Below are 13,439 nucleotides of genomic sequence, written 5' to 3' on the forward strand. Positions count from 1 at the left end.
AAAAATACAGGTACTGTACTTTTCTCATCCTAGGTGGTAAATGTTTACAAAATCGTTTTAATCACAAAAATAAGTTTAAGTCATTCAAATTTCTAATTTTGTTGATTAGTCACGCAATTTTCTACGAAAACAACGTGAATCAGACTCTTCTAACGAGAACAGTTTGATTGTTTTCTGTTCAAATTAAATATTAGCCTCATATTTGGGGCTGAATAAAAAAAACTTTCAATTCATTCTTTTATGGAGTAATGAAGTAGTTAACTTAAATACATATTAATTTACAGTAAACTGTGTTTCAATTAAACTTTTCGGTTGCAAACAAATAAATCACTTTTTTTCAGTGAAAACAAATCTATTAAAAGAATAATTAGTTTAAAATTAGGAAGGGGTGGAGAACGTTTCTCTGACAAATGAATTCAATTTAAGCGCCATAAAGCAATCCCTGCGTGCTTGATCTCTCTTGGTGGATTTTCTCTTTTAAAATACTCAAAACCGTATTACAAATTCATGCTGCACTGAAATTGTATTCCTATAGAACAGTCGCTTTTAGTTAACTGACTTAAAAATAATATTCACTCTGTTTTCAAAATAGCTCAATGACGATTTGGTTTAGAGGTTTGGTTTAATTCGTGTTAGAACGCAAGTCAATGCATGAAAAATAAATGTGTTTACAAAGATTCAAGTTATAATAAGTTGTTCAAGACTTGTGTACAGGCTTTGAATCAACTACTATTGAGTAATTAACAAAAATGACTTTATGAAATAAAGAAAGTTATTAATCCCACTCGATTTTCTAAGGTATGATTTACAAATAGATTACTGGTGGTTCTTTATGTAAGATATTTTGTCTGTCGAAAACATATCATTTAACGAACATTTATTAGATTGTAGTATTCGTAGTACAAATTTTATATTCAATAATCAAATGTTTAATCTCCGCTCTTGTAGATTATTAGAAGACGAATTATACATTACTAGTAATTAATATGAAAAGTAATACGTGCACCCTCAGGAATTTTAGATTAAATCTTGTTTCATACTGTTCTTATAACTTTATTTTGTATCAGTACTGGAAGTAATTTTATATGCAAACAGCAAAATATGAATAAGAAAATTGAAATTATATAAGATTGAGTAAATATATTTACGCTAAGATAGAGATCTTCATCTGCGGAAGAGACATTTAACGTAACGTTGTGAAAAGTCACTATGAAATTTAAAAATGATATCCGTTGGGCATATTAGCCTGTAAGAAAGTATGAAAGAATAAGAAAATAGCAAGGAGAGATGATGAAACATTTCTCTGACAAATTTATTCAATTTCAACCTCATAGAACGATGTTTGCGCTGCGTCTTCCCCGGCGGAGAATCTCCCTCCCTACACCACCCTTACCATCCGTCTACTCCCTCCTACCCCATACTCTCATTCAATCCACTGCTTTATACATCTTTAAACTCTTGTTTATGAGGATTGAGGAAAGGTAATGTGTACATAAATGGAAATCTCCGCTAAAGTTGCAACTACAACGGGCATTGTTAGCGAAACGTAGGAAATACAATTGCAAGCAGGCATTATTATTGGTTTTTTATGAAATTGCTTAGCTGTACCTTTTTTGTTTTATTCGGTTGTTTTTTCGAAATTTACTTGTTGTGCCTTTAAGATTCTATAATCTACATAAAGTTATAATATGGAGCTATATAATTTGATTATGCTGACGTCATTTGTTTCCGATATCAGTATACTTGCCATTGAGGACATAGTCATGCCAGGCTGTCTATAGAATTTGGCTTTGAGTTACCTTTTAATGGTCTGCGTACTTAAACATTTGCCAAACCTACAGATTTGTACCGTATTAGATCAAGGGAGTGACCTATTTTTGCAAAGGTCTTAAATCTATAAAAAAACGTCTATACTTAAAGTACACTTTTGTTTAATAAAGTGTTTATTTACAGTACCAAAAAATTTAGTTGGAGAGAAGTTTGTAAGTATATGGTTCAGCTTTTTTAGTTAAAATTTCATAAAATACATGTTATAAGCACACCCAGTTGCATAGAAAATAAAATTCCAGATAAATTCAGTGATAAGAATCATCAACCTACGACCTAAAATGAAAATAAATTGGAGTTAAACGTTTATCATTGTTTTTATTATTTAAATTTACAAACCGAACATACAACGATAGACACATGATAATGTTTATGTTTTGCATTTTTGTGGTATGCCACTTGTTTACTGCCATGTTGAATTTTCCTGTGGTAGAAGCTTTTAATGCTGATCAATTTTTTTGAAAGACGATGAATTGAGGGAAGGTTACCGAATAGATATCAACCAATTACACAAGTTGTTTTAAAATATCCACTGTATAAACATGCACACCAATGCCTACTCTGGAAGTTGGTCCATAAAGTGTATCACCGAATGAAATGTGGGAGTGTACATAAGCAGAGTAAATCGAGATAAAAGTTTTGGTTGAACAAAGTTTTGCCATTACTCTCAAAGCGTATAATCCATAATGGTTTTAAGACCTACTTTTGCTTATATCACAATATAAAATTCTATTAACAATATATACGGAATTAGATTTGTATGTGAACTATAACACTATTCTTATAACATTGTAACTAATATATTTTAAATAATTTAACTTTTTATACAATCAGTAAAGTATCGTTTCAATTAATTTCATCAACGATATACCTTGAGAAATATTTTCTGTTATTATACTTCTTATATCGTACTAAACGCGATTCAAAGCATTTCTCTTTGAATACATTTCATTCGGTTGTAGTGGAATCCCTCTTTTGTGAAGTTGTGAATTTTGGAATCTTGTAAAACATGAAACCGGCTAAACACCTTTACAATTGTGATGTTTCGTGTTTCCCCAACAAATAAACAAACTTAAAAAAGTGTTAAATTGATATAAAATTACAGGTAGGAGCAAGATATTACAGGCAGGAAGTGTTAGTTTTCTCTGAGACAAAAATAGTTTCTGTGAAACTAGAAAATATACTATTTTATATTAAGTTGTTATTAGAGTGAGTAAAATAGCCTGTACAACTTACAATAGTTTAGCAGACCCTAAAAAAGTATCAGGGTTTTATTTGGCTAACTCATAATATGGAAAAAATACTTCTCGATTTTTAATTTATAGAAGGTAAATTGTACATCTCAGGTAATACATTTTTCATCCATCGTGAATCAATAATTTTTAACTCAACGCTGCTAACTTTTTAAAGTTAAAATTTCAACATAAATAGAGTTTTATAGTATAGTAATAGTATAGCTTAGCAGATATTGAACTCTAAGATGGTAAAGGAACTTATCTTCTACTATAATGCACTCTTCAAACTATATGCTTAAGAAATTATGACAATACCTTAGTTACTAACAAGACTACAAGATTGCGCCACTCATCCTACACTCATCTCCATTCATACTTAGCTTAAAATACCTACGTTGTATGGTCGCCATTTCAATGCAAAGTATAACAAGTGTAAAGTATTTACTAAGTAAGAATAGTAATAAGCAACGGTATGGTTCACGGTCTGGTTATTGTAATACTACAAAAGGGAAAAGTGTTAAATTGTAGTTAATCAAATTCTTAGAAAAAGTATCCAAACCGCAACAATGGCGTACGTTTTGGTTAATACCTACTAATTAATTATACTTTAATTTAATTTTAATTGCATTTGTAAAAATGTTTGTAAATATTTACCTATATTATTGTACTAAAAACCACTCGAACTTACCTTCTTTGATGAGTTCACTTTCATATAATTTCGTGTTAGGATGTTTTCTATTTATACCAACTAGTATTGAGAATTTACAAAGCATTAGTTTAGTATGGGGAACTGATAATATTAATTGCACATTATGTGTGATTTCAGCTGCAAATAGTTTAAGTATCGTCCTATTTAAAGAGATTTTTCATTTGCATTGTATAACAAACAAACAAATGCTTGCACAATAGCCAGTCCAATCAATGACCAGAGATAAAAGTTTTAATAAATAATGAAGTTGTATGATTCTGGCGATGTAATTATTTCCATAGCACACGTTTAATAATGCAATGCTCATTAATTATTGATCAACTGCCTAACGCCATACGTGTGGAAGTTTAAACCCAAATTTCATTTTATTTAAGTGGATATACATGACATGTATTATTTCATGAAATGGTGATGTGATGTATAGTTTTATTACGTGGACAGTGTAAGTTTTAAGTCCTAGCTTTTGGAAACAAATTCCGTATAAACTTAACAGTTACATTAATCGTGTAATATATAGAGCAGAGAACCGGTGAATATATTTCTCCGTTGACGGGAGAAGCTTGAGTGTAAAAGAGATTGATGTTAGTAATGTTTAGTTCCCTCTCTCTTGTTACAATCTATCAACATGAATCATCCGAACGACAGTTCAAGCTCCTCGTTTGTTACACTTTGAAAGGCCGTTAATTTATATATTTATAATAATTGATTAATAATAATTAATATTAATTTATTTTTGTTTTTAGAATGATTATTTAGTAAAAAATAATCTTAAGACTTAAATATTGTTGCACGACAAGCAAATAAAATACATGTTGGATAAGTTACTTTTACAAAAATGTCCCAGCCAATGCTGTAGAACGTGTAGTCATTGGTGAATAGTACTAGTAGAGTACATAGATCTATGCGTGACGTAAGACCACCAAAATTTGTTATGCTCATGCAAATATTTAATTGCTTTGTTGATTTTTACTTGTTGTCAGTTTAGCTATTAACAAACAAATCAACAATGTTAAACTGTTATACATGTATTATCAGCAAGCGTTATTGTTACCTGTTAAGCTAAACGTAAAGAGTGCAGATAGGGCGATAAACGGGATTAATAGCTCGTTAAAAACCCATTTCCTACTTACAGGTGCTTTTGCACATTGAAATCCGTTGTAGGTCACAATTCTTTTCAATAAATTATTTGATAAATGGCTCTTTATCTGTCATAATTGAGTTATTAGATTTTCCCTGACGTCCAATATGATATATTTCGATATACGGCATTTTCATGTACCACCTACAGTACTATTATGCATACCTATTGCAGTTGGTTATATGTTAACCAGTAATAACTAACTGACTAGGTACCATAAATCTAGACAGTTTCTTTGGTCAACGTCCCTTTATACCTAGCAACATATATTTTAATTTGAATAGTGTTTTCTTTATGGAAAGAGTTACACATTTTTCTTTTTTTTTTATTGAACGAAGAAATTGTGCAATCAATTATTACAGCTTTTGCTATTAAGTTTCTATCATTGGGATTTAAACTAAAAACGTGTATGCTTAAACGTCGTGAAAACAATCACGGCAACATGATATCGAAGGTGGCTATTTATACAGGGTATAAATTATACAGGTTTATTATTATACCACACCCTGTATATTTGTTAAGCGTCTGACGATAATTTTGGCCGTTGTCTTTACGTCAAACCAAATACAAACAACAGTATAAGTATGCTTCTTAAAATGAAAGCACTTACGTTTTTATTTCATTGATGGATTATCAAAGTATCTGTTTACAGGTAGTTTAGTGTCGTTGTTTCAATTCATTATCATTTTATTATTATATTTTGCCCCCCTTGATAATTGAATGTACTCAACAGTTCTTAGTAAAAATGTAAAAATAAAATTATTATATGTTTATAAAAAAAGCTTTAGGAGAAAACATGATTTGCAAAGACTGTATTAAGTATTAAGTTTTAGAAAGAGAATACATATAATGGAATGTTATACTATTCTTATTGAATATAATTTACTATTGGAAAGTTAAAATACAAAGAATTTTAAATTTGCTGCTGTGCCATAAGGAAACCAGCATATGGGTTGCAGGTGCTATGTAAAATAACTAATTTTTAATATTAATTTAATTTGCTGTAGCACGACCCTTTTTATCTATAAGCTAACTAATATCCTAGTTTTCCAAATATCTTGTAAGTATTATGCAGGTTTTGATAAGAATTTCACATAGAAAACACGACATTCGTGATAACTCTTAACTAAGTAATTCAATGTAGTTATCATCCTGTTTTATTGTAATTGTTTATACAGAAGTGAGGAAAATGTTAAAGAGTGTTCAGCTTTATCTAAATGTGATAAAAACGTCTCTTCATGTCACAGTGCTTTATCATTTAGTTTTCGAGTTGTATAACTTACTTAAGATATTATTTAGTTGCATCCATTTTACACGTATAATAACATAGCATCACCTAATTGTTATACTGTAGACTATTAGTAGTTTACCTAAACAACGCACTTAACTTTCCTATTTATAGATTTTATAAAATCTCAGTCATTTGTTAAGTATTCTAATATATTTTAAAATTCAAAATGGTTTACATGATATCGTTCAATAATCTTGACCTTCTTACCAAAGGGAAGTAAATGTAAAGGGAAGTACCTAACTTCTTTGTGCCTTTACCATACAAAAGCTCTACCAAAGCACTATTACTAACTCTAAAATATGTATTGGAACGTAAAAGAGCGTGTTAGGTTAACATCAAGTCGGGTTATATTATTTTGTTAATTAATAGGCTTGAATAATTTCTAAACTTTTTGTTTTGTTATATTTTTTTTTTTTAGTTTATCTCAAGAGAAATTTTACAAAAAACTTAATGTACTTATCATTTGCTTGAAGCAGAATTGAAACATAATGTACTATACATATAATTAATTATTTAATTATTTAGGCTATTTTTGTAAACAACTGTACAGTAATAAACATTGAAACAACAATTCTCCTAATTATTTTCAAGAAAATTGATACTTGAGGAAATAACGACTCTGCTCTCCATAGAGGCAATTCCACTGAGACATTAGTAGGTCTGCATTGCTGTAATTGTTGGACAGCTAAAGGCATTCTATTTGGCAATTCCCTGCAAATGTTATTATTGATATTTCCCACAGAAGTTTGGCCTACAACTATTCATAAACACGTTTCGCGTCTGGACACGTATTTACAAATAAAAGGATAAATACCTGTAGTACTGTCAGTGATACCGGAATCATAGCAACCCATAAGGATAATGTCAAAAAATGTAAATTTTTATTTTGAATTAAATTGTAAATGCGTAATGGAATTGAAATTAGTTTGGTAAATCGAATTTCTACTGTTTTTCGAAATATCCATGGTACGTTTGGCCACAATATGTTCAGTCATTCCTGCTTGATTCAATTACCAAGTTTGCATAAGGCCAAGTTCCCAAAATCTTCGTTCGCTTCGCTCAATGAATGAAAAAGTACTATGGATACCCCGTGGCAAAGAGCTCCTAGTTTAGCTTTCGTTTATATCTTAAAGTCTCGATTAAGATTTACTCTTTGAAGTTTCTCGGCTCGTCAAAATAAATTCCACCCGAACCTTTTATCTCAGTCGTAGCCTCAGTGATTCTTTTTCTTCAAGTATTTTACCCCACCCAAATGGACGCCAGGCATATCGTAAACCGTTTTAAGATATTCCTGGAGAATACATTAGTGATGTTATGATTTAAATATACCCAAGATCTCAAATGGAAATTTACTAAATAAAATAATAGTAGTTTTAATCACTAGGAGTCAAAGTGGCTCTTTTGGTACGCAATCGTGTATTACAAGGGAGGTGCAGCCGAGATTGAAAATATGACAAAGTACCAACAAGACACTTTCGCTACGTCTAATGAACAATTATTTTCATCATATTGTTTAAATAACCTTCTAATCGTTCCAAAATAAAACCTTATAATTATAGGTTATACAAAGTCGTCAGCAATGCTTACAATTCTGTTGTTTACAAACATAGCTTAAAATATCTTAAAATTAAACCAATTTTGAGGTTAGTGAACCGAAAAATCCAACGTTTTTTTCCCCTATTTGAAGTTATCCGAAAACTATGATTTTGCGGACAATTTAGAGAACTAAAACGACTGTTTTCCAGAAAGTTTGAGCATTTGTTATTCGTGTAATTAGTATGAGCAATTGCACTCTGCTGCACATGAGAGAATTGTTTACGTACGAGCCGCAGGCGAGTGTAGAGGTTTCTCAAGTGCAGCAAAGGCACTTTGCGCTCGTGTTACACATTATATTTTTCTTACAGTTACTATAAAGCATAGGACTAACTAATATTTAAAACACAAAACAACTCGTTTTGGATTAGGTTAAAGCCAAGCGTTGAACGAACAATAACACTGAAACAGCTGATCGTAAGTGTTGTCAACTTATTTTCATGCGTACACGTATTTTTAGCCTAATAAAAGCACCCAGTTTTGTGTTGTTTGGTTAGAATACTGGAGTGCTTCAAAAATATGAATGCGGCAAAAGTAAAATGAGTGCGGCAAAAGTAAGTAAACGCAGCAATTGGCTACTTTCCATGCTACAATCAGTACAAGAAATCCCGATTTGTCTATAGCTAGAATCTTATAACTGTAGGAAAATGTAATTCATTGGTTGAGCTTAATGTGAAAAGCTTATTATTCAAACATAATTGCTGAAGTAGGAATGCCTATGTCCAAAATGTAATGTCGGTTTCCCCCCTTATAGTTTTGAAAAGTTTATTTAAAACGAATAATTTTGATCCTATAAACATGGAATACCTGAATTACAAAAAACACATTAAAAAGCATAAAAAAACAATACAAATAAGTAATCATGTTCAGGATGACTATAATTAATAGTATACTGAAAGCTTAGTTATAGGTTCAAATATTAGAAAAGTCCAGATTATTTTCAGCCAAGAGTAATTTTTTTCGACTTTTATAATATTCTATAGCTAATCTCAAATACTTATTTCCGTACAATTTTAAAGAAACATGTAGCGAAATATCTACTATTAGTTTGGTCATAGATATGTTAATATTTTCTAAATTGTAGAATATTTAACAGTAAAATATCTAATTTTCTTTTTATTAAGTACAACCCTCAAATATCATTCCATATTTGATTGTGTTTACGCGTTCCCACAAAACATGAATGTAAATCCGTGCAATGCACATAACATGGCAGCTTTACTCCTAAACAAAGGGTTTGATAGTTCGATCTGCATGACAACAGTTTAATATACCGGGCAACCAAGCTCGCAATGTAAATGCAAGCTTGCCTATGCTTTGTTACTCTCAAAACGATTATACACAATGTCAAACAGTGTAGTAAGGCGTAACGTGCTATGCCTTTTTAAAACTCATGATTATAAATAAGTACTTGAATACACTTTTCAAAATGTTATGAAATCCCAATGTCGTAAACATCAGACGAAAAACATTAACTTGGCAAATTGAATTAAATATTGTTTTTCAAATTTGGAAAAGACATACCAAGGTGGAAGGTTTACCTTTTAGGACGTTTTCTAAAAGTAAAAATTCTTACAATATAAGAGATAAGAATGTACCATATACGCGAGAAATGTTCCTAAAATTAATAAACAACATATTAAGTTATACAATATTGCTTAAATGTTTATTTTTTCACCGCTCTTCAACATTCAACGTTGTCTTACTCGCCATTGACAAAATATGCTGTTTTTTTTTTCTATTTAAAAACAGAAATAATTTGTAATTGATGTGTGTATACTTAGCAGTACAATATAATATTTTTAAACCTGTAGTTGGAAAACATATATTAGTTTCTAAACATGTAAGGAAAATTTAATTTTATTTGTTTCTTTAATAAGTGATTTGGTTCTTAGTAATACAATAAGTAATACAAAGTAATACAGCTATTTGGAATCCCTCAGCAACAAAGCCAGACACTGTGGAATGTGTTATAACAATGTTTCTGACACAACAGAGCACGTTGCAATGTCTGACCCAGCTGTCGACTAATAGTTGAGGGTATGGTGCATGTGCGTCAATTTTCAATCACACTTTGCTCCAGATAGAACATTTCAGTTCACGAACTCTATAGGACTATAGGAACTGGGGTTTTAGTAGAAATCCAGCCAGGTAAATTAAAATTTGCTTAGTCTATAGGTTTGCTGGGGCGGAAGTATTTGTATATTGTTAGATTCAATTTGTTTTAGTTATGATGAAAATAGTTTCATGACTTTACATGGAGGGAAATGATTACATTAGAAACAGAGACTTTTTGACAACTTAAAAACAATTTGGAAAAGGAAGAAAAATACGTAGGAGTTTGCAGATTTAGTTTTTTGATTAATTGATTAATTCTATTTAACACCTTGTGAGCCCTCGTTACTGGATTGATTTGATTACTTAAATATTTTAAGCAAAAACATTTTTTTTTACCAATTTAGTAGCCGTCCTTCTTATTGTATATTCCTACCTTGAAAGTTGTCAGTAAAATTTAAATTATTTGTTAACATACCTCCACGAGCATGTATAGGAGCTTACAATAAGTGTGGACAGTCTTCTAAAGGAACCACTGTAAAACCTCCATCCTTTATAATTTTACAATATACAATAGACAAATTAATAATGAATATTATAAAAGTAACATAGTAAGCCCGTCTCATAAATATTATTTTTGTCAAAATGCTTGAAATGACCAAATCTCAGATCAATAAAAACTTATTGTAAGAAGGTGGCTTAGTCGATAGCACCACGGTGAAGTCGTGGGTTTGGAACATGGTATCTGCCACTACTTTGTATTAGTACAGTTTACCCTTTTGCTCAGCTGGTAACGTTCCACGCACATGTCTCTGTGGCCCACGTGGAAACGAAAATGAGAGGTAAACGAGGTCACCAACCTTTGTCTGTACAAAAAAGCAGTAAGTAAACAGAAATTTAATTAAGGTATGCAGTAAGCCCTTTTAAATCTACGGGCATAAAACTAAGCACAAACACCTACTTGTTTCTTATTTGTTTTGCTGTGACGAGTTGATAGGTAATCTAATATTAGGTTGGTCGTTGTTATTCACGTCACAATATGACTCAACCCCATCCCTTCTTATACTGTCTAATATACCATCCCTCCCTTCACCCCCTGCACGTCCGTCATCGTCTGGCGGAATACAAAGTAGGCGGCTGTTCTGCTCGATTAATTACATTGCAAGTTTTTGTAGCACCAAAACCGAGAGAGGTTCTCCAACTGTTAGCAGTTTAATTAACTTAGACGTCCTCTCATACGTACATAATATAACAACACGTTTTGTAACTAGTGTTTTACAAACCAATATTTAGACAACATTCTTTACTCTTAACGAAGGTAATTGTGTAATTATTTATAATTGTTTTAGAAAAAAAACCAAGAAGTTTTGTAGACTGCTATGTTTAATGTATAACCTTATGACACTAATGTCACTAAAGTAACCTAAGGTACTTCTTATTAGTTAAGCAAGGGATGCGTTTGTAAATAGCGAAAATGAACTTTACTTATGCATTTGGACACGAACTCACGTAATCCCTGCCTCATTTTCACTGTCTGTCACTCTACTAACTGATAGCCTTATTCTACCAACTCTATTTGTTGTAAGAACTAAATTGTCATATTTCATACATTCAAATGGTGAAGAGGGTAACTGAAATAATAATTCTATTACATGAAGTGAAATTACCATAACCATATGATTACGTGAGGTATGGCGGTCGCGTGATACAACGAGACTGTCGGCGAGTCATCAGTAACTGATGTGACTCAACCATGGCAAGTCGAGGTCGATACTACTTACAGCTGATCATTTATGGATGATCACGCATGTGAACGTCCTGGTCTAATTGCAATACATTTAATTTTACACTATTGTGTAAAAAAATAAAAAAATATACATTTCTGTAGGTATTTGTCATGGGGCAACAATAGGTACATTTACCTTTACTGGCTATTCATCTTTGAACAGCCATAGCTGGATAGATTGCGTTATAAACTAAATTTAAAACTTAAAGACTTTTTACACTATATACAAGGTGATGGATAATTTTGTTCAAACTGAGTGAGGGGGTTCAAAATACTCCTTGATGGAATAGAGGGGGCTAGTCAACTCCCTAGGCATGTGTGCTACGAACGCTTCAACCGACAGGCTTCTAGTTTCAACGCTGAGATTATTGTACAGTTTTATGGCCAGAGTGGGGAAATTGTTTGCAGTCTTACTAAGACGATGGGCCGGAAGATCAAGCTGGCTCCGTTTTCGAGAATTGCAGCCATAAAGGTCACCCCTGAATCTACAATCGTCTATGTTTTTCCTCAAGTGTACAACACTGTTGAAGACATACTGGCAAAATATTTTTATAACTCCCAGACGCACGACAAGAGGTCTACAGTGGGTGTCAGCTTTACTAGATGTAACAACTCTGAGTGCCTTCTACTAAAGTGTAAAAGATCTCTGAAAGAACCTGGCGCATGACTCCACAACTGCAGACTATAACCATAGTAGTTTAGGTGACTATGGGATAGGCCATGCATGGTCAGTAAATACTGTTCAGATATCTCTAGCTTGATTTTGCGAAGCAGAAAGATTGTTTTTGACAGTTTGTTGGAAATTGTGGTCTTCACATGAGAGCTGGCTGTCCATCCAGAAACCTAAAATTTTCAAACACTGTGAGTCTTCGACAGGAACTATGTTTCTTTTTTTAAGTACAGATTAGATTTTGAGTCAAGATCCATTCAGCTTAAGCTCAATCTGCACAAACCTATCCTTGGCAGCCATCATGAGATTCTCATAGTCAATTTGGAGCAATTTCAGTCGATAATGTCTAGATATCATAGTGTCGTCTGTGTATAGGAGAGATCTCTCTTCGTATCTCGGATCATTAATGTAGATAACGAAAAGCAGAGGGCCTATGACAGAGCCTTGTGGGACGCAATGCTCAAGTAGATGAAGACCATACTATTGGTATATGCATTTCACTTCAGAAGGCACCTCTAACAGCCAGCTGGTTTGACATCGATTCATGATATAGCACTCAAGCGACTTTCAGTCACCTATCTGTCATACCTCCCACATCGTATGCTTTAAGCTTCCCAGCAAGATGTTGTGGATTATGACGTCAAACAACTTACTAAGATAACTTTAGCATTAGCTGCACATACTCCTTTTCCTGAAAAGTTGCAGAAACCTTGGAGACAAGTTCATTCATATTAATTAGGTACATAACATATATTCAGTCTGTAGGCAGGGTTCGACAAAGTCGCGGGTCTATTAACAACATTGTACTTGTTACAGACTCAACTACTGGCTGTGTGGACTCCAGCCAGCCTCATACCATGGTCTCAACCTTGCGCTGCATGTGACCTGCTGTCTGCTGTTTACCAGAGCGGCGCTGGTCGTGGCTGGTCTGCAGGCAGGATTCGCCACAGTCGCTGGTCTATTAACAACATTGTACTTGTTACAGACTCAACTACTGGCTGTGTGGGCTCCAGCCAGCCTCATACCATGGTCTCAACCTTGCGCTGCATGTGGCCTGCTGTCTGCTGTTTACCAGAGCGGCTCTGGTCGTGGCTGGTCTGCAGGCAGGATTCGCCACAGTCGCTGGTCTATTAAC

The 13,439-nt window shown here is 32.8% G+C and overlaps 1 protein-coding gene across 1 annotated transcript in view; it reads left to right on the forward strand.

Moving 5' to 3' along the window:
- The window catches only part of LOC128984220 (protein O-mannosyl-transferase TMTC3-like), a 150,149-nt gene extending 136,711 nt beyond the window's left edge, over positions 1-13,438 (forward strand). The window contains exons 2-3 of the mRNA XM_054403520.1: positions 13,121-13,230; positions 13,290-13,438. Coding sequence (XP_054259495.1) covers positions 13,121-13,230; positions 13,290-13,438 — 259 coding nt within the window. The remainder of the gene's footprint in view (positions 1-13,120; positions 13,231-13,289) is intronic.
- The last annotated feature ends 1 nt before the right edge of the window (position 13,439 follows it).

Source organism: Macrosteles quadrilineatus, unplaced genomic scaffold, assembly GCF_028750875.1.
Source record: "Macrosteles quadrilineatus isolate MER2022 unplaced genomic scaffold, UCM_ALF_1.0 Scaffold_2__2_contigs__length_208266976, whole genome shotgun sequence".
In the NCBI taxonomy this organism is placed as follows: Eukaryota; Metazoa; Arthropoda; class Insecta; order Hemiptera; family Cicadellidae; genus Macrosteles; species Macrosteles quadrilineatus.